A 22,116-nucleotide genomic window follows, 5' to 3' on the forward strand; every position below is an offset into this window, starting at 1 on the left:
TGAGCCTATGAAATATATGGTTTCTTAGATAAGTTTTCATCAGTTTCGTCTTGCTCTACTGCAAGAATTAGATGCCTCTTACGCATTAAATGGGTTAAGAGTTTGTTCTTTGAATGTCAACTAATTTTATTTTTCACACTGCTGCTACCGCTGCTGCATCCATGTGAATCGTAGTTTTGCCAAGAAATCCATTGCACTTTTGCTAGTTAAATGTTGATGACAGTGAGGCAAAATGATTCCCCTCCTATTGCATGTGGTATTGTGTAGTGCTGGGAGCAGTGATGCCAAGGGCATATACATCTGTTCTTAGGAACATTCTTAATTCAGAAACAAAATGCAACTGCAGCTTGGATTTTGTCATCTTTGTTGGTGTTCCCTTTCCTGAGAAATTAAGGAAAAGGAGTCTACAAGTGCTCCATGGATGATAGTATTTTAACATAATGGAAACAGCCTGGTTGTGTCCAGTTCTTTCTAGATTTCAGGTTTCTGCCTTGCAGCAATCAGTCCATTCATACTGAAAGCATGCTGCAAGACTAACTATTTTGTAATAAAGCCTAATTTAACTACACATTTTGGGCATAATTTTTATTTTCTGAGGCTGATGTGAGGCTATTTCAATGACTTGCTAGTGTGGGGCATTATGGGTCAGCCTTCAGATGCACAGATGAATTTTCCTCTAAACTCCAAACTCCAGTTGCAGCTGGGAGTGAGAATTTGTAGAATGTTACTGTGAAGGCTCAGTCACAAAATTTTACTAATGTAAGCTGAAAAAATTGGGATTTTTTACCTTGAAATGAGAATGCGATGGGGCATCCAAACTCATTGTGGTGTGTGTGCACAAGAGTTAGTGGTGTTTATTGATCAAAAACACAGTGACAAACTATTGAAAGTAATAATTTTTAAAGGTGATCTGCATATTAAAAGGGAGACTGTAGTTGAAAACAGATTGTAGGATGAGAGTAAAGCCATATGTGTTTGACCTGGGCATTTAGTCCTTAAAAGCATTCAGTGGGCTTATAGATGTTTGTTGTTATCAGAAAAGTCTCAAGTACATCAAAATGGCAGTCCTTAAGTAGAAGGAATGCAAAATCTGAGACAGAAATTGCTCAAGAGTGGCATAGTTTATATGCCAGCCTATTGCCAGTCTCAAATACTGTTAATTTTGTAAAATCATATAGAGTGCCATGCAAATACCTGACTTATCATTGTCTAATGGACTGCACTGGAAAGAAGGAATTTCATTATAAAGCACGGAAGTGTAACTATTGATTGTTTGTGGGTTGGTGGTTTTTTTTTTTTCTTTTTCAAGCCAGCTGAGTTTTCTTATTCTGCATGCACAAGTAATAGTGCTGGAATGTAGACACCTGCTATTTTGATTAACTCTTTTTCAGTTTGTCAAAGGTAGTGTCAAATCCTGAGAATACATTTGCTTTTTCTGTTTTGAAGCACTAATTCCTGTATGAATAGTGACATCAGGATCCTGAGTCCACTCAAAGGTGCAGATTGTGACAGACACATGGCTTTTGTATTGTCAGACTTCATATGGTGTACTTGGGAAGATAAGCTTGGCATAGTCATGGACCCTTTTCCTCAGTATTTCCCTGTTTCTTCCAGGGACTCTTTGTGGTTATTTTGCTATTTGGGCATTTTCTGCTGTGGAATCCACAGTGGATGGTAATGATTATGTTGATGTGCTGATAGTTAGATACAGCTCTGAAGTTTTACCCTGGGAGTAATCAGATTAGCACAGGGACTTGGTGGGAAGTGTGGAGAGCGAATTAAAACAGATGTCTGCTTTTTCTTGTATGTTTTCTGGCATTAAAATGTTTCTTTGTATTGTTACCTCTGCAACCCAGTCATAGCTATCAACAATTGGATGGCCTGCTGTTGAAGCTACTTCTGTAATTAATCCATGGGAATGTCTTTAGGATCCGGGGCAACTGTAACTTTAAAGTTAGTAGATCGTTTGGGCACTTGGGACAGGGCATGCCTGGACTTCTGAAATTACTTGCAGCTTTTTGAAGTGGTTGGCATTACAGGATTGTTACTCTGTTATCATTTACAAGTTCTCATGTGGACTGCAAATACTACCCTCAGACAGATTGCCATCTATGCTCCACTTACGTAAATTAAGTCCAACAAATCACTTCTGTAAGAATAAGCAGCTGCTTTATGGTAATTGTCTTTTCCCAGGGTGGCTTTGTTTTACTAGAATACAACTTGAATCCTCTGTGGCTAAAAGTAATTAAATGGACACAGTTTTTTCTTTCTGGTTAATTACTTGCTGTCAGTGGAGGAAAAAAGTGCCATTGGAAGGTTATGCTTTCAGCAGTTCAAGCTACAATGCTTGTGAAGTAGTTTTCCAAGAGAAAGTACAATCTGTTATGAAAGAATGTTTTCATCATATTTGTGAGAGTTGTGGGAAAGGCAACTTTGCATAAGAGACTGTGGGAGTGGAGACTGACAATTCATCTGTAAGCACTGAATGCTCTATTAGTTTTGAGGACTGTTCAAAGAGATACTTAAGATAATTGACGATCCTATTCCAATCCAATTCTGCAAATCTGATGAAACCCACCAGATTTTCATATTTTGAATTCACATACGCTGTCTTGGATGCAGTTAGTGACATCCAGCTGCATTTTTTGATTTGTCTTTCACTGTTTCAAAAGAATCAGAATGAGGTTTAAGTGGTGTATATTGCAGAGAAGTAGTGATACATTTCCTTTAATGTGAACAAACTTGTCCATGTCCCTTAACCAGAGCTGATAGATACTTTATTCCTTTGTTTTTACAAGTATGGAGTTGCAATTCACTTGTCTTGAAGTTACTTAAGACTAATGACAAATAGGAATGTAGTAAGTAGAGGCATAGTTTTGAATGGTAGCTTTCCAGCTTATTAAACATATTGACTGGTTTTTTTTTCCTTGACTATTTTTTTTTCCTTGGCAATTGGTAAATGTAGCATGTAGGTCTACCTGGCTATCTTGACAGCTGAGCTTGTGGGTAAAAAATTACTTTAAAAAAACTTAGTCTCTGTATACTAGCAGCAAAACCAAACCCCCAGAAACCCTCAACAATAAACTATGTTCAGTAAACATGTTTCTGTCTGGCAAAAACTGATGCTGGTTGGGGATCTGTTCCTCTACTTTTTTTTTTTTTAAAACCTTTTTCATGCCAGAGAAATAGAAGTACATCTGCAATTTCCTGTGGCCCTGTTCCATTACAGTAAGCATTTCTTGCTTCATTGGGGCACCCACTGAGTAGATTTTGTAGCCCTCTTTGTTAGCCTAAAAAGAAGGCTTTACAATAGATTAAGAAGTTAAGTGCATGTTTACTTTTTTCCTGTTGACTGTCATTTCCCCCCTGAAATAATAAGATTTTCTTATGATCGCTAATTCATTTGTCATGCTAAAATACTAGAGATCATGTAATTTAAACAGATGAATCTGCAGGACTTTTGGAGAAAGTTTCATTCCTCCTTAAAGACAGTGTTACGCTTTAATACTAATATAGATAAGGTATGCACAGGTCAAAATGATTACTTCATAGATTTGTTGTGGCTTTTTGCATTTTAATCTTGAAAGTGCACAGGCTCAGACTCTTTTCAACTGATTGGAATCCCTTGGGCATCCAGTGATATTCTCTCTGTGTATGATCAGAGAGAGGGAAGAATCAGAACACTGTTTGCAGCTGTTCAAGTCCATTTTGTGTGAACTGGCAAACACTGTGCTAAGTCTGTGCTTACATTAGTAATAAATGCTACATAGGAAACTGGTATTAAATCAAGAGCTTCATGTTTAATATTATCTTTTTTTTTTATTTTGGACCTATGGGGTTTGTCAAAAGTTACACAGTGCCAATTACTTGCATGCACTTATTCAGGGAGTCCACACATCTCAGGCAAAACTTCATTGGCTGTGAGTCAAACACTTCAGTTTGTGACTGAAAGCTGCAATCAGTAAACAATCCTCACTGAATTATACAGCAATCAAAAAAGTAAAAAGCTATGAGTGCACCTTTTCCAAAGTATGGCAGTGTGAACTCCTGTTGACATGGGTGTGGATCTTCAAAGGCATTTAGTATCTTAGTACAGCTTTTTATCTGGATCTAAACAGGCAAACTTTTAAACTGCAATTTATTGCTGTGAAACTGACAGCTTGAAGTGTGAGTAAATCATAATTTTTAACAACAGGAGGTACTCAGGACAAAGTGACAGGACTACATGGTTATTGCAGTACTCTCTATGTAAGCTGAAGCTATGGTGTTGCTAAACTATACCATGTAAGGCTTCCACTTCAATTTGAGGGTGTTCTAATGAAGGAATATTAAATTTTATTGCACATTTAAGTGTGTGCCTACCTTAAATGCCTGTTCTTGTCCTTGGGCTTCTCTCCACCAGGAAAATTTCTGCTGGAGAATACAGCAGAGTCCCCTAGTGGAAATATGCTGACAGAAGGAATTCTTGTTAGGACTTCTGTTCCACCTCTCTGAATAACAAAAGCTGACAGGAGCACTCTGCTGTTGGCAAAGCTTGATCTGCATGAGAGCTTTTTGCCCTCACAGCTGGCTAGGTGCCTTTTTTATCCATGCTTCTGGCTGGAGAGAGCTTGGCTGGCAAAATTTTAGCACAGACCTATCCTTAGATATCATGGCCTAAATGTGAGAATGAATGATGTTGCTTGCAGGTCTTTCTCTTTATCTGATGAGGCAATGAAGAAATTTAATTCCTTTAGCCAGCAGTAGATGAGTGCAGTCTACAAAATGCCTGACTTTTTTACTTGTGTATTATAAATATTATGTAGGAATACAGGCATGAAAATGTATTCCTAAAATACAAAGAGTAAGATTTGTTAAGAGTTTGAAGCACTGAATTTACTGGCTGGAGGTGATTTTTGCTGGATACTATTTTGTGATTTCTGTGCTGGGGAAAGTTGCTTCTAAATTGTTCTTGTGATCCAGGTCCTAGGAATACTGAAACTTGAGAGGGGAAGAGATTCTGTATTGTCAGATTGCAGCTGGGGCCCTTCACCTTCTTTTAATGGAGCTGTGAAGCTGTTGTGTTTAAGTCTCTGTAGGCAGCAGGTGTTTGCCTGATCCTTGGCTTAACAATGTAGGCCAGCTCAGGTGTATGTGAGGTTAACGAAGGAATTGCTGTAATTTCTGTGCATAGCTCTGTCTAAGACATACTTGGTTTTTCTCGGTGTAGCTGCCCTTTGCATGCAGCTCTGAAGTTTTATTCTGGGACTAACCAGCACCGGGACTTGGTGGGAAGCGTGGAGAGTGTGTTCTCCTGACTGGTGCCTCTGTCCAGGGGCCCGGCAGGGAATGCTGTGGTGTTACTGAAGCAGGTGTTCTTCAGGAGGGGAGAGGATGCAACCCTAAAAAGTGGCGGTAGTGGTTTAGGTTTTTTTTTTAAATTAAGAGAGCAATGAAACTTTTTTTTCACCCCACAAGTCTTTTCAAAGAGTAGATTTGCTGAAGGATGGATGGGGCCTCTGGCTTACAGGAATCAGCCCTTTTACTCTTACGGAGGCCAGGTGGATTGCAGGCACGGAGGACCGAGCTTTTCTGGCAAGATGTTAGTAACATAGGTGCCCCCGGGACTTGTCAAGGAGAAATCGTGTTAGTGCGTCAGCGGTCGCCTCGATGAGGACTGTCCGGCTTATCCTGGTCCGCGGTGTGCCCCGGTAAGCAAGTGTCACCGGGGCACGGAGGTGCAGGTGGCCGAGAGGTGCGGAGAGATGGACGGGAAGGAGTACGGGGCAGTGCGGGGGCGGCCTGGCTGCGGCGCGTCCTTGCCCTCGGGCGCCTCCGGGGCCGTGCGGGGAGCCGCTGCCTGCGCCGCGGGGCTTCCAGCGGGAGCCGGCGGCTCCTCCCGCCCGCGGGCGGCCCGGGCTGCGGCGAGAGCCGGCGCGGCACTTCCTGTCTGGGGCGGGCAGCGGAAGGACCGCGCGCGCCGCCCCGCAGGAAGCGCGCCCGCTGCCGCGCGCCGTGGCGGTGACCGCTCCGCCCGCCCGCGGGAGCGCGCCTTGCCGCCGGCCCCTGCGCGCGCCCGCCCGTCAATGTGAAGCCGCTCCGGCAGCGTAAACATGGCGGCGTCCGTGCATGAGGGGCCCACGAACCAGCTCGACCTCCTCATCCGGGCCGGTGAGCTGCGCCGCGCGGGGAGGGAGCGGGAACGGAGCGGGGGAGAAGCCGCGGCGCACGGCGCGCTCCGGCGGCGGGCGGGAGGCGGCGGAAGGCAATCAGGAAGTGATCACCTTGGTAGCGGCTGGCCCGGCGAGAGGCCGGCCCGCGGCAGTTGGCCCCCGACGCGGGCGGTACCGCCGCGGCCGCCGCGCCGGGAGTTGCGGCGGGGCGCGCGGAGGAGTTTAGCGGGGTTTTGCAGGCTGGGGCGAGAACCAGGAAGTGCGCGAGACTGTTGTCCTCCCGCCTCCCCCGGCCCTCCCCTCGCTGCGAGCGCCACCGCCACGCCGTCTGAGCGGGCAGGCCGGGCGCCGCCGCGCACCGCACGCAGGGCCGCGGCCCGGCCTCCCCGGGCACCGCAGCCCCGCACGCGTCCCCCGCTATTCCGCCACCTGCCCCCCGTGCCCTTTTAAACTGCGCTGGCGGCGGGGCGGGAGGAGGCGCCGTCGGCGGGGCCGCGGCCCCACGTGTGCGGCGCGGGGGGGCGGTGGCGCCCCCTCCCCCACGCGCGCCGCGTAGCGGAAGCGGCGCGTTCCCTCGGGGCCCCGCGCGGGGGAGGGGCCGCCGCTTTGGCGGGCGGGGGGCGGCGGCCGCCAATGGGCGCGCGGCGGGCGCGGGAGGCACCGGAGGGAAGCCGACTGTAAACACGGAAGTGGCCCCGCCGCTGCCGCACGTGGCCGCACCTGCCTGCGGGCGCCCTCGGCGGGCGGGGTGAGGGCGGGCGGTCGCTCTGTCCCGGGCTGAGCCGCCTCTCCGGGCAGCCCCGCGGCCTCGGCGGGGTCAGGAGGCGCGAGGCCGCCGGAATTCCGTTCCCTAGCGCCGGCCCGTGCGTGTGCCGCGCTTCGTCTGGCCGCTACTCCGCACCGTGCGACCTTGCAGCGCCGGCGCCCGGCCACTGCCGGGACAAGGGCCTTTTTCCCGAGCTGTAGAACTTTGTCGGCGTTGCGTTCAGAGTCCTGCATGGTTTGGCCTCTTTCCGTTTTGTTTAATCTGTCAACAGGATACTTCAGTGGTCCCAGTGCTTGTCTTGGAAATGTGGTAGAGCCCTGGAGAGTGAACAAGGTTACCACTGACCCAAACCTCAAATGCAGTGTCAAGCCTTCAGTTCTCCACAGAAATTGTACCAATTCTGGTTTTATTTATTCCTTTACAACATGGAGTGCAACTTGTAAAAGTAGTCCTTGGAGCCATAAGCAGCTCGGTGTAAGGCATTATAGGTAATGAATTGTGCAGTACCTGCACGTGAGCTTACAGGGAGAGTCAAGCTTAATACTGGCTTTGCACTGACATGGTAGTTGGTTTTTGCAGGCCTAAGGCTGCAAAAGGCTCTGTCGTTTACCACTGTATTAAGATACTCTTAAAAAGGGCCAAGTCATGTAATCTTCAAAATAGTTTGTTTAATGTTGAAAGATTCCCAGGGTTTTTAGGAGGGGGGTGACCGAAACCCCAGACACACAAAAATACCCCACTACAAAGCAGTGAAGAACTGTTCTGCTGCCTAACAGAAGGGGAGTAGATCCTAAGCATTTAGACAGTCAGATCTAAAGTGGAGCAATAGCTTCACTTTGCCAGTAGAACACATCTGTGATTTCTGCAAGACTCACTGCTGCAGATTTCAGTAAGTTTTTTACTTTTGATTAGAGATTCTCCTTTAATAGAGAACATTTAAGTAGTTGATCATTGTGACAACACCTTCTTAAGTCACTGTAACTAGATTGCTTGTAATCCAGCCCTTAGATAAATAACAAATGACCTTTGCATTGCTCTTTCTGATGTCCCTTGTCATACTGATGTCATAAGCCCAACCAACTTCATTCCTTTTTTTTTCCATATTTGCATTGCGGTGAGTGATACACATACCTACACGTGTTTAGTATTCCAAACATCATACTATCAGAATACCATATCTGTTTAGTTAGTTTTGTATGTAGATGATACCATGTGGATTTAAGTGAGGAATTCTTTACCCTGAGGGATTATTATATGTTGCCTTTTCCCATGGCTGCTGGTTTCAATGTTGACAAAACTCCACTGTTTGGTAGCTGCTGAAAGTAAGATGGACCAAAATTGTTACTGCTTAGTATTATCTTAATTGCCAGTTGTAAGAGCAACTCCTAAATGACTTTACAAAGATATGTTTTGGCTTTGTAGCTAATATTTTTGTCAATACTGGGCTGATAACATATGGCTCACTGTGAAACAAGTGTTTTGGGGTGGTTGCTCTTATCTTTGTTACTGATTTGCCTTTATGCAGTGGGTTAGGCATCATCCTTACATTGTGTGCAGCTGAGTGTCTTTTGAACAGAGCCAGGCTTAGGGAAATACTGAAAAACCCAAGGAATTGGTTTTCAGGTTCTGAATAAATGTCTGCCATAAAACAAGCAGTAAACTGAAAATGCTTTCTTTTGCAGTCAAGTTTTGCACACAGAAAGATTTCTGGGTGTTACCTACAGAGGTACAGAGGCTTTTAATTAAAATGTATCTTAGGCACTGTTGCTAACTTCCACTACTGTTTTTAAATGCTGAGATAAAACAAGCATGTGAACGCCCGTGAACTTTAATGAGGTTTGTTAGTGTATGTGTAGTCACTCCTGACTACAAGTTCCATGCTTGGAATGGCAAATTCTTCATTAAAATATTGCTTTGGTTGCCTGATAGTATTACAGGTTAAGCTATTGCAGGTGCTACAGTTAAGTGTTGGCCTTGTAAATGCAGACATTGATAGCACTTCACATAAACGGGCAGGGGGCTGTATTGCAATGCAAAGGAGTACCCTTTTTAAAATTTCAGTTCGTTTTTGTGGTCTCATAAATTGCTTTCATTAATTTTGTTAGTCTTATGTTAAAATGGGGGACATTGTTACCAAATGGATATGTTGCCACTGTTTTTTTCTGTAAAGCTAAACTACAGCCCTGTCAGACTTAATTACCAAGGTTGGTATTTTGTAACAGCTGTTGAGAACCTTGAATAATCTACTGTACATGCTGTTAGGGTAGAAAGTGGAGCTAGAAGACATTAGGCCAACAGTGAAGATAGACATCAGCTAGCCTAGTTATCTATTTACAGTTTAGATTTGAAATTGTTTTCTAAGAGAATTTTTTTTTCTCTTAACAGATCAAAAATTTTTAATGAAATATTTTAAAATAAAGTGCCAAGGACTCAGATTCTTTCATGAAAACAGAGGAGATTTGGTTTAAATAATGTTTAAATAAGTGGTGGTGTTAGCTCTTATGTGTTCTAGATGAGTAAATGGGAGTCCTCATGTTATTCAGTTACCAAAGTCTGGAAAATTTACCTTCATCTGCATAAACTACTTTGCTTCATTTGGGCAAGTGACAGTTCTTCCTGAAATGATTGTATTATATAACAGACCTACACCTTAAGTTGTTTACTCAAGCAGTACAGTCTGTTTTAGTTTTGAGGTCTTGCATATAGTTGATAGCATAAATATAATAGAAACAGAATTGGGCATTTTTAGAGAAATGGGTGAGATACTTAGTTCTTTGATTAGAAGTGTTTCTACTCATTGTGACACTGTGCTTGTGTATCAAAGTCTTGGAAAGTTGTCTTTTTTCAAATTGCAAAATCCTACTCCTTTGGTTTGCTTTTCCCCCATCTTTATTGAGGGAAGTATTACCAAGTATTGTGATACAAGTGTAGTTGATCTAGTTGATCTAGTCATCTGCAAGAAGAGCCACCATGTTTTTTCTTGACCCATCCCCTCCTTGAGAGGGCTTGTTCTCCTATTTCATCTTTTATGATGTCTTTTTCAACTGTATTTTTCAGCATCATGTCTTCTATCTGAGCACTCTGACATGCTGTCATCTGCTAGACATTTTCTAGCTTGTTAGAGAGATATTTTACATAAATTTGTGTTGAGATACAAATTCCTACTTTTTTCTTCCCACTGTGTTGGTGCAGTAACATTGCCTGTGAGCAAATGCAGACTCCTGATGCTCACCGGGTAGACAGATGCTTCTGAGGCTAAAACCATGTACAGGTTAAAGGAGAATTAGCTGTCTGGGAGGACTTGAAACTTGGTAATAGCACTCAATTTAGTAAGTGTTTTAATAGCTGCCTTTTTGGCAATGTTAGGTTAGTTTGTTAGCTGTCATGATAGACAGGTAGCATGTGTTGTTCCAGCCAAAGGCAGAAGTGTTACTATTTTTTGCTTGGTATTTTTTAGGTGACAATTTTAGTGGAGTCCCAAGTAGCTCACATTGGAAAAGCATTTCTGAAGTGTGTATTTTCAAATGTCAGAGGCTTTTGAGGAGTAGATAGTGCTGTTTTTATTGGAGATTGAAAGTTACTTAGGGGAGAGGTCCTTTGCTCTGCTGTTACGGTTTTGCAGTTTCTGTCCCTGATGCTGGTTGTATTTCCTTTACCTCCACTGTGGTCCCTTGGCAGAATGCCCTAGTACTGGAAAAGTACAAAGATGGCTTTCTGCTATCTTTCTTGCCTTGTTCCTGCCCTCTGCTAAGTACCTCTTAATTGTGGTGCAACATCTAAACTGTTCCCTGTAGGAAAATTTTGTATACTTTTAAGCATTTAGGAGTAGTGAATGTAGTACCCTCTTACAACTGAAATTTGTCGACTGAGTTTGAATTCTTTACAAAAGTTCTTTGTATAGTGAACCTAATGGCATAGGAGCAGCTATTTGGTTGGAGAAGCTTTGTTGACATGCTTTGAATCTTATTGCATGCATTAAGATAATAATATATTAAATACTGATATGGACTTTCTAATTTCAGTAGTGTTGTAGAATTGATAAATTTTTACTGACTATCTGAATATTGTCTTATATTCGGATAATCAGTGGAAATTTTTATCAGATGAGAGAAAACTTAGTTATCAATTTCTGTGCAACTGAAGCTTTTATTTAGAAAGAGATTTGTTTAGGCAGAGGATTTGCTGCAGGGCCACTCTGTTAGAGTGCAAGTGGTCAGCCTGTGATTTGGGATACTCCCAGACGGCTGCCTGGGGACGAAACACTTGGCCAAGCATGGAGCACCCAGGGCTTGAAGCTGGGGTAATGGGTTTACAGTGTAAAATTCATGCTGGTTGCTATTGGTTATCCAAGGGACAGAGTTCACAATAAAGACCCTTTCCTGATTTTCCTGTGCTCTTAGGTAGGCTTTTATTGTTCACAGCCTGGGGTGAAGCAGTGTTGGAATGTCAACTTTAACAGGCATCTACTGTTCCAAAAGATAAAGCCCTCTAAATAGCGTCCCGGGCCATAGCTAATAGGCTGTGGTGGGAATCCCATCAACCAGCCAGCAGGTGGGCAGCAGGCTGGTTCAGCAAGAGCTTTCAGTCACCCATAATTTTGTACTTGTGCATCCTTCACATTTCATCCACTTTCAGCTTCTGGTTGATATGTTTAATCCGCTGGCTAGTAGGTTTTTCAAGTTTGTAATCCATGCATTTGAATAAACTGCAGTATGCTGGAAGGCTTTTACCCCCATGTGAGCCTGCAGGGAATCTGTGTATCCGGTGTTTCCTTAAGTCAGAAGCAACTCTGGCATTATTTTCCCCTGCTTTTCACTAAACAAACCTTGAGTTCCTTCTTAGACAGTTTCAGTAACAGCATAGGTGCCTTGAAGTTTTCATAGAGAATTATTCACAAATCCTCTTTAGTTCTGTGATACTGGAGGTAGGTGACTCTGCTTAGGCTAAAGATAGGTCTCGTGGTTGCCAGCTGCCTTGCTGGAGTGGTTCAGCTTGGAGCAGATGGCCATAAATGGAAAGAGCAACTGGAGAGAGCCAGCTACCTTGGCCAGAGTGTGGATGATGGGCAACAGGTGTTCCTGCAGTCACTGCTTTTTCAAAACCTTTACAAGGGTGAGGAATATGGAGTTAGCTGTGAAGAGAATTGTAGTTTTACATGGTACACTGCGGGGTATTTAGTGTTGCTGCTGTACCCAAGGTGCTGTGATCTGCACTGTATCAAACTTTAGTGTGCTCGCTTGAAGTTGAATTATTTTTGATTAATTGCTTCATTTTTCTTAACTTTCAGAACTTGAAAAAAGAACTATTTTTACCTTCTTCCCTTAGTTTTTGCATAAAACCACACCCATTATACTGTTTGTTGTGATCTGGTTTTTTTAACAACCAAGGTGCTAAAACGAACTCACAAAAATTTTTAATATCAGAAATCAATCAGAATATATGTTTTGCAAACTAATCTTATATTTACACACATATATGTACATAGACATATATATGTATTAAATTTATCTAATAGACTGAAAATTTGAAGAGAGGTGACCTTTGGGATATATATGGGATAATAGCTGGAGATGGTACTACTCTGTTCTGCGGCATTAATTTGTAACCATCCTCATCACGATCTGTTTTTTTCTGGTTAATTTGAAGGCAGAAGACAAATCTCAGTCTCCTTCTGTAAGCTCTTGAACACCTCATGGAAATGAGGAGCTTGCTTGTGAACCAGAAATATAATCTAGGAAGTGACAGAGTCAGTTCTGCTTGTCTTGTGTCTTCCCTAAATATTTCTTTTGCTGGGAAGGTATATAAAGGGTGTGAAGACATCTGATAATCTTGTGATTTTCATGTTAAAGATTGAGAAGTACAGTTATACAGGGATACATATGGACTTCTATAAGTAACCTCTTCTCATACATTTTTTTGTATCCTTCTGCAGTGGAAGCATCAGTTCATGGCAGTAATGTGCACTGCACAGATAAGACGATTGAAGCTGCAGAGGCCTTACTTCATATGGAGTCTCCTACCTGCCTGAGAGATGCCAGGAGTCCTGGTATGTCAGCCACAATCTCTGCTTTGTGAGCTGTTTCTCCTTCTACTAATCAGTAAAACAAGCAAAGTGGGAAACCTGTTTCTGTGGAGAGCTGTGTGCTGTTTAAAAATATTTGCCTGCATATTTAAAAACTACTGATTTGTTTGTGTTTTCCATGATTTCTCCACCCTGCTACAAGTATACTTGCAGATTAAATAGTTTAGAGGGGTTGTTGGGTAGAGGTAGCTGAATAACTACGTATTTAAAATTATTTTTTCCCCCTAAACATGACGGAATACTTTTTCACTGTGCAGGTGACAGAGCTCTGGCACAGATTGACTGGCGAAGCCATCGAGACTCCATCCTTGGAGATATTAAAAAGTACAGGATCCTGGGCAACCAGTTCTAGGTGGCCCAGCTTGAGCAAGGAGTTGGGCCAGGTGCCCTTCTAACCCCAGCAGTTCTATGTTTTGTGGATCTGCCATTTAAAATTGCTCAAGTAGTGAGTTATTTTAAGGGAAAAGTATTTCTATTCATCTTTCTATTTTAGGAAGAATGTCTGAAAACAATGTGTTGCAAAGTATTACCAAAGGCTGGTTTAAAAGCCAAACCTTAATGTTGATAATTACTTTAACCAATGTCCCTTCTGAAGTTCTTTAATATATGTTGGATAAAATAATGGTCAAACTGAACAGCAAAAGTTACAAAGTTGCAAATGGAGATCAGAATAATGATCAAAGACGAAGCTCTACTTTGTTTAATTTAAAGTTGAGTTTATTTTGGAAGGCTATTGGGAGGATACTTGTTTTTGCCTAAAACAACTGACAAGTGTGCATGTTTTGGGGAGTTGGGTTGGTTTTTAAGGTGACAGGATTTTGGAGCAGAAACTTGCTGTGCCATTGTATATGCTTTGTCTAAAATAATTTTTTGTAAGATACTTTAATCAGGTAGAAACTTCATCAGATATTCTTTTTTTGTTCTCTTGTAGTAGAAGTTTTTGTCCCTCCCTGTGTGTCCACCCCAGAATTTATCCATGCAGCCATGAGACCTGATGTGATCACTGAAACTGTGGTGGAAGTATCAACAGAGGAATCTGAACAAATGGATGTATCTCCTGTTCCAACTTCACCTGATATCCACGAACCAATGAAAAAGAAAAAGGGTACATATGGCTTTTCATAGGAGCAATCTCAAAATTTACTTCTGCTGTCCACTGCTGTGGATGATGCAGTTGATACAGGGGAGGATGGATTGGATGGTCTGATCTCTTTGCTCATACAAACAGATTGATGGGAGTCTGAAATGTGAGTTTTTAGAAAATGAGTCTGCAACAAGAAAAAAGAGAGAGAAAGAAAATGGGCTTTGACAAGCCATAAAGGAAGGTTTCTGTGTTACGTATTTTAACACAAACGGGAGGAAGGATGGAGGATTCAGAGGACTTTTGTGGTGGGTAACCACTGGTGTCTGAAATATGGATATATTTGGAGAGAGGGTAGACTGGTGGTTCATGCAATGAAGCAACAGGGTAAATACTAACTTAAAAAACCGGATCAGTTTACAAAATCATTATAAGATCTTTGTGAAATTTGTGTCTTTCATGTCTAATTGGCATGTCTTGGAGGAGAAACAATTCGGAACAGTGTTTGATTTCTAAGTGTTTTGCTATCAAATGAGAGGTTGGCACCTGGTAAAGTTGCTTTCTCTGATCTAGCTCTCTCTAGTTTTGTTAGAGGCATCAATACAGTTCACAGAACTTTAGGAATATTGATGTAATGGAGTTTTCAGACATGCTGAGATAGAATATTTACTTGTAATTTAGAGGGAAACAAATGCAATGTGTAGTGATAAAGTGAAATAAATCCAAGATCTGTGAGTCTTAGATTTAATAAAAATGCACATTAACTTGTCTGAAATTGAGTTAAATCTGCCTATGAAGTAAGCAAACAAATGATAATTAAACCGGATGTGCAGTAGTAATCTAAGAATTAAAGTTTATCCATACCTGCAGCAAGGGAAACAGCAGGAATATACAAATTGCTTTTTTCAGCAAAGTCAAACTGTAAAATTTTACTCTGCATATAATTAATACTTTTTCCCCATGTTTTATGTGCAGCTGGCCGTAAACCCAAGACCCAGCAGTCAGCTTTATCTGATGGGTCTCCAGATCTAGGTATAAAGAAGAAACCTAGAGAAGGCAAAGGTATATTTTTCCGCTTACCGAATCTTTAAAAATAAGCAGTGTATGTGCATGGTATTTATCACAGGAAAGGTACATATGTTTAAAAAATTGGTGGGTGAGATTGTACTGACCTCATTAGAGTTCTGTTTGATGTCTTCAAATCTGTTTGTACAAAATCTAGCACAAGGATGTGTGCTCTAGGAATCTCCTCTAGTACCCTCCACACTTAATAGGCTTCCTCATTTTTTATTTGCTTTGCTTTGTGGTTATTGACTTGTGATGCCTTTTGTGGTGTGTTTCAGCTTAGTGCTACACACAATTCATTAAGCTGCTGCTGTAAGACTTGCTCTCAAGTAGAGGCAGCACATGAGCATTTAAAAAGGTGATGGTTGGAAATATGATTTCTTAGTTGACTGACAAACTTCAGTGGGAATTTATTCCTTGACTAAGAGGTTTAGTTTAGTTTAAGGGGAAAAACAAATGATGGTGTGTTTTTGTATTGGTTCAGTGGAGGATTATGTGCAGGAGAGTTCTACTTTCCTAATGTTTCTCCAGATAAATAGAGGCTGCTTTCTTGGATTTCAAGCCCCTGCTATTCATTCAGCATGAAGACAGATTGGGGCGTTTGTTCACAGGTTACCTTTGAGGTGATGTGCAGTGTATCAACCCTTCCTCTGGCTACACGTGAAAAATCTGGATCTCTTCTCCATGCAGTGCGCTGAAATTCGTTTGGAGATGTTACTATGGCTAGGAGTAACAAAGTTTAGTGAGGTGGAGTGGCAGCATGGTAGCTGAAAGAGTGTGCAGTAGTCAGCTCCACTGTTATTTTGAGATTTGTTTGAAAGCAAGGTCTCTACTATTTACATAATTCCTTATCTGGCTACTGCTCCTGAGTCGTCATGTTTGTCAGTAGGGCAGGGAAGAATAGGACTGACTTCATGGAGATGTTTGCTCATGGTGCAAACACTAATTAAACCTCCCTGCAGTGCCACTGTTGCTTTAGATTTGGTGTAGCAATGGCAGATTTTGTATCTGCTATATTTAAAATTATATCTTGTTTAATTATTTATTTTTTTAGCCTTCTTTAATCCTTAGCTTGCTTTCCATTTCAGATTTTAGTAGTACAGCTTTCCATTACCTGAATAGTATTTGTCAGTTGTCCCAGGTCCTAGTTTCCTGCACAAATAATTTGAAAAAGGAGGCCTGTATTTCTCTCTGTTCTCATTTTTGTACTGGTGATTTCAGCACTATTCTTGTTTTATGAAGTGGGAGATCATACTTCTTGGTGGTTTTCAGGAGAGTATTTAGCTTTTTTTTAAAAGTTACTTCATTTTTATGGACCTTACTAATGATCTACTTACGTCTATTGTTCTCATGAAGTATCTCATTCCATATTTTATACTACAACTGGGATAAATTAATTTTTTTTCTTGATGTCCTGCAAAATATTTTGTTAACTGGATATAATTTTTATTGCTTATTTCAAAAAATCACTTGCAAAGGTTGGCTATTTCATATGCAGCATGTTTTTGGAAAACCAGGAATTATTCTACAGTTCATATCGTCAGAGTTAAGTCATGGAGGAGGAGAGATGATTGTGCACATTTGGAAAGAGGATCCCTTGTTGGCATTCCTTCCTTTGTGTATTCTGGGTACTTTCTGGTGCAAGATGAGGCAGCTGTAAATCTGATTTAATTGTGCTCTACAGTTTATTTATTCTTTTGAAGTTCCTGTTTGCTTCCTAATACTGAAGCCACTTATGTTTTTGCAAAAAATCAGTTGCAGAACTACAGCATTTGGTGGTCAACCCAGTAATTCTAAGGAGCTAAGGAATAAAATTCCAGGGATTAATTCCCTAAAATCTAGGATGATTTAAAGATTCTTGAGTTCTCTTGTTGACTCTTTCCTCTTACAGGTCCCATTCAAGTGTCTCCGAAATGTAGTTGGGTTTTGGTAGCTCTTGAGTCAGTACTTGGTGTTTTTCAGCGCACATTGTAAAGTACAGTTTTTCTCTATGAGGTGCTTTTTCAGAAGATGGAAACTGATTTTTTTATTTTTACCATTTGAGGTTTTAAAAGATAGTTGACTTCTCAAAATCTGCAGCACTGGTCTTTAATATGCCTTAATTTATCTTAATTACCTTTGCATGACATAGCAAGTGCTATGTTAGGCCACTAAGTGTCAGGAATTAATGACCTTTTTCACACACACACACTCACACACACTCACACACACACACACAAATATAATTTGGTCCACGTCCTTGGAGGTAAAGAATTGTTATTAAAGGTCTGAAGTTATTATCGTGGATCTGTCTTAGTTCTCCCTTCTCAGAAACTTGAGGAATTTTCCCCAGCTGTAAAAATTGGAATGCAATTTGCTTTTTTTCTTTGGCTTCTCTTCCCCTTTGCCTAGATGCATATGGTCTGGTCAGAGTGCAGACAGCCCCTGTGTTGTGTTCTGTGGCATCCTGATAGTCACTGTCACAAATGGCTTCTTGGGGCTTCTTCAGTGAACGTGGCACACCTCTTGAATACCTGACAAGTGCATTAAATTCTTTAGTCTGACTTCATTTTATATCCCCCTAATTACGGAAGGGTACATGGGATTTCTGCCCTGTGAATACCCTCTTTCATGAAGTTGGACTTCTAGGCTTTGCACCTAGAACGATGTTGGTCACTGTGCAGCATATATTTAGGAAGGGTCAGAACATGGGGCTGTCACCAGTTAGTGTGATTGCCCCAGATCCTGGACATACTTAACCACAGTTGAGATGGTTGTTGCTGCAGGTTGTATGCCTTTTGAAAATTACTTATTTATATCTTCCTGTCCTTTGGTTTCGTAAAATACACTGGCATTTTCATACCCCGTTTAATCAAATAAGAGAAGAAAATTCTGAGCACTTGTCCTGCTGGATAGATAGATACTGACTTGGAACATCCTCCCACACTTCAAGAACTCAGAATGAGTGTTGCATTGAACAGGCTTCTGTGCTGTATAGCAGATCACCAGGGTTAGCTCCCTTCAGAATGTAAGTATGTATGGAAACGTCACTAAACAGAATGAATGTATGTGTGCAGGTTACATCCTCTGTCTAATACTGCTTGTAATGCAGGTCATGCAGAGTTATCTAAATATGGAGGACTTTCTGTTACCTTTAAAAGTAGTTTTCTAACAGATAAATGCTTTTGAATTATAGGAAATACAACGTACTTGTGGGAGTTCCTTCTGGACCTTCTTCAGGACAAAAATACATGTCCTCGATATATTAAATGGACTCAGCGAGAGAAAGGAATCTTTAAACTTGTGGATTCAAAAGCTGTGTCCAAACTCTGGGGAAAACACAAAAACAAGCCTGACATGAACTATGAGACTATGGGAAGAGCTCTGAGGTAAAAATTCTTAGATCTTTAAGTTACCTACTACAATTTTAAATCTGAATCTTAATTTTTCCTATAGAAATATAACTGTTCTGAAATTTTAACAGCTTTGCCCTCTTGCAGACTTAGCCTTCAGTCTTGCAGTCCCTATAACTTTTTATGTTGGCAGTAAATTTGTGATTTTGGTTCCTGAAATTGGTATTTGAAAGGTCAGATTTTTTTCAGGTAGGTCCTTCAGATCCTTTGCCAGTGTGTTCTCCCAACTTCTTTCCGTACCTCCTCACATTGTAGATTTTACTGTGGTTACTTCAGGTTTTCTTCTTAGCACAGAATGAGGTTTTCTTTAAAATCTGTCACTATGTTGCTTACTACTTAATTGTACTTTCCTTGCAGATACTACTATCAAAGAGGAATCCTGGCAAAAGTTGAGGGACAGAGGCTTGTCTATCAGTTTAAGGAGATGCCAAAAAATATAGTTGTCATAGATGATGACAAAAGTGAGTCCTGCAATGAAGATTTGTCAATGCCTACAGATGAAAAGTCCCTGGAAAGAGTGTCTTTATCTGCAGAAAACCTTTTAAAAGCAGCAACTTCTGCACGTGGAGGAAAAAATTCCTCTCAGTTAAGTTGTACCAGAACAGAAAAAGCAGTCACCAGGGTGGTGAATATCTCCTCGCCAACTCATGACACATCCACATCTCGTCCTTCAACTACCACTGCTACTGTCCCAGCAACAGCAGCTCCCAGGTTTGTGTTTATGGGGCTGTTAAATTAGCAAAGTCCTCTTGCTAGATGTGCAAAAGGTTTGGGGTTGGGTTCTTTGCTTGCTGGTTTGGCTTGTTAATTTTTCTCTTTGTTTAGTTTTGTTTCCTTTTTTTAAGAACCAATTAAAAACCTGTCTCTCTTAGAATCGTCTGTTCCTGTTGTCCCCTGTAATGGTGCCCTGTGTTTTGGCCTAAACACACACCTCTGTTTACTTTGTAGGACTGTTCGCGTGGCAATGCAAGTGCCTGTTGTCATGACCTCTCTGGGACAGAAAATATCAACCGTGGCGGTGCAGTCAGTAAATGCAGGGTCACCGTTAATAACCAACACAAGTCCAACCACAGCAACAACTCCAAAGGTAGTAATCCAGACAATCCCTACTGTGATGCCAACCTCTTCTGAAAACGGAGACAAAGTCACGATGCAGCCCGCCAAAATCATCACGATCCCTGCCACGCAACTCACGCAGTGCCAGCTGCAAACAAAAACAGGCCCGTCTGGGTCAGGAAGTATCAACATTGTGGGAGCCCCGTTGGCTGTTAGAGCACTAACCCCAGTGTCCATAGCTCATGGGACACCAGTCATGAGACTATCGGTGCCTGCTCAGCAGGCCTCTGGCCAGACTCCTCCCAGGGTGATTAGTGCTGTTCTCAAAAGTCCAGACGTTAAATCAGACACAGCAGCTTCGAAACAGGAATGTGAAGTGAAAACACTGCAGCTGGTAAAAGAAGATAAGCCGGCGGATGGAAGCAAGACTGTGACCCACGTAGTAGTAGTTAGCACACCCTCAGCTATTGCCCTTCCTGTTACAATGAAAACAGAAGGAATCATCACGTGCGAGAAATAAAGAACAGGTTGCTTCTAGTATGGACTTCTGACTGTTACGGTTTTGAATATACTGACATTATTGGGGGAGGGATGTAGATACCACCGCCAAGTCATAAAGGAGAATTTTGGAATGTTAATAAATATGCATATGTTGAAGACTTACTGGAAAAAAAGTTATTTTCCCGTGTTTCAGTGGGAATTGAACCACACTGATATGCTGACAAAAACTGCCTCTTCCGGTTGGGAAACAGCTGAACCTATGGAGAAGGAACGAGAGAGGGACTGAAAAGGGACCAAACAATTCACTACGCTACCAGTCACCAAGTTACACTAAGACCTGAAACACTAAGAGAGAGCTTTGCCTTGGTTTGTAGTTTTCAGGGGGAGAGGAAAGTCTCATTGTTACACAAATGGCAAATTTGATGCATTTTATGTGCATACCAGCGATTACTACTGTGTGCCCACAGTACTCAACTGGTGCTATGTGAAAAACTATGCTACTAGGTATTGTAGGAAGTGAAATAAAGGAGATTAAAGAGCTTCTAAAAGAAGACAGAGGCCTAGAGGGATTTTTGTATCATACAGCTTAAGCAGATTCAAATTGAAAGCCTTAGACTGATTTTCAGTTATCTTTCTTGAAATAAGCTAATGGCTTGTTTGTGTAAAGCTTTTTTATTAAAACAAATTTTTTAAAAACCTTGTACCTAGCACAGTATTGTTATAGAATGACATGTAACATATTTTGTATGGTAGTTAAAAGTCTGTCGGGATTTCTTAATCGTGGACGAAGTAGCAGCAGGCTTTCTGCCTTCTGCTGTACCATGCCTGTGTCTCTCACTTAGCCTTGACATCTGTGCATACATTTCAGTTTCAGCTCTACTCTCACTTCAGAGGTCACGCCCAGCATGAGCTTTTGTCAGGTAGTTCTAAACCTGTAAATTTTTTTTTAGTTGAAGTTAAGAGGGAAGTACCAGTGTTCAGAACGAACAATAATAGTTTGTATATTCAACATTTGAAGTATATTCTATTTTGTTGTACTCTTGTTTCAAAGTGTATTCAAGTAGGTTTTACTGAAATACAGAAAGAAAATTTAATGGTGTTCGGCCTGCTGTTTATTTTTAACTTCTTCATTTCTGCTAACCCGTTAACTTTCTTATTTGAAATCTTCCAGGCATTCATCCGAATGTAGATGATACAGTGTGAATTTTGGGATTCCTCACTACCTCGAAGGGCTCACCAGCTCTCTCACCCAGTTATTGTTTAAATACCTGTGAAGTTTGCTGGAGTTGGTGAGGTAACTTTTGATGGGGTCTAGTTATTACACTTTTTCAGGATGGTGAGCATACACACGAACTCCATGAAATACCTAACTGTTCTTGCAGCTATACCAGCTCCATATTCCCAGTCCATGTGCATGGCTTGAAATGTAGCTTACCCTGTTTTCATGGGGACCACACTGGCACATTAGCCTGTGGGTAGTCATGTGCCCAGTGGACCCTCAATTCCCAGTGATAAACCTGGAGAGTCTTCAGGAACTCAGGTAATCTTGAAATTATTGAAATCTAAATGACCATCTAAGTACTTAATGCCCGGAGAAGCAATTTTAATGTGAGGTCTTCCATAATGATGAAAGACACCAGAATTAAATACTTGCATGCTGAGAACCAAGTTACTTGTAGAGTCCTAGCAGCAAGGCCCATTCTTCCCTTCAACTGGCAAGAAGTGTGGGAATAGCTCCATACAGCCAGGCCAGCATGTGGGAGATTTTGAAAGGCTTGTGGCAAAAGTATTCTTTTTCATACTCTAAGCAGGGAAGTGGAGTTTAACAACAAAATGAAGCTGAACAGGTAAAAAACTGTGTAGAAGGCAGCAATCCCTTCCACCTGCAGCAGCCCATAGAATCAAAAGTTCCTACATGTGAGCTGTGTTTCTGGCATGGGGTAGAGGACAAAGCCTCCTTCACAGAAGGAAATGGTGAAATAAGAGGACTTACTTTTGCTAGGAAAGAGGTAGGAAAGGTA

At 41.7% G+C, this 22,116-nt stretch overlaps 1 protein-coding gene across 6 annotated transcripts in view; it reads left to right on the forward strand.

Annotated features, from left to right (window-relative positions):
- Positions 1-21,189, forward strand: part of ELF2 (E74 like ETS transcription factor 2) — a 33,308-nt gene extending 12,119 nt beyond the window's left edge. For 3 of the 6 annotated variants that reach the window (XM_085057648.1, XM_085057650.1, XM_085057654.1), the window contains 6 exons: positions 12,851-12,964; positions 13,932-14,105; positions 15,057-15,143; positions 18,322-18,514; positions 18,896-19,249; positions 19,487-21,189. In XM_085057648.1, coding sequence (XP_084913774.1) covers positions 12,851-12,964; positions 13,932-14,105; positions 15,057-15,143; positions 18,322-18,514; positions 18,896-19,249; positions 19,487-20,114 — 1,550 coding nt within the window. In that variant the 3' untranslated portion in view covers positions 20,115-21,189. Of the gene's footprint in view, positions 1-6,003; positions 6,151-12,850; positions 12,965-13,931; positions 14,106-15,056; positions 15,144-18,321; positions 18,515-18,895; positions 19,250-19,486 lie in introns of those variants that run through there. The other 3 variants (XM_085057653.1, XM_085057651.1, XM_085057649.1) reach the window with 3 other exon arrangements.
- Positions 21,190-22,116: the final 927 nt, after the last annotated feature.

The sequence above is a fragment of the Lichenostomus cassidix genome, chromosome 4 (assembly GCF_008360975.1).
Source record: "Lichenostomus cassidix isolate B80296 chromosome 4, HeHo_3.0, whole genome shotgun sequence".
Classification (NCBI taxonomy): Eukaryota; Metazoa; Chordata; class Aves; order Passeriformes; family Meliphagidae; genus Lichenostomus; species Lichenostomus cassidix.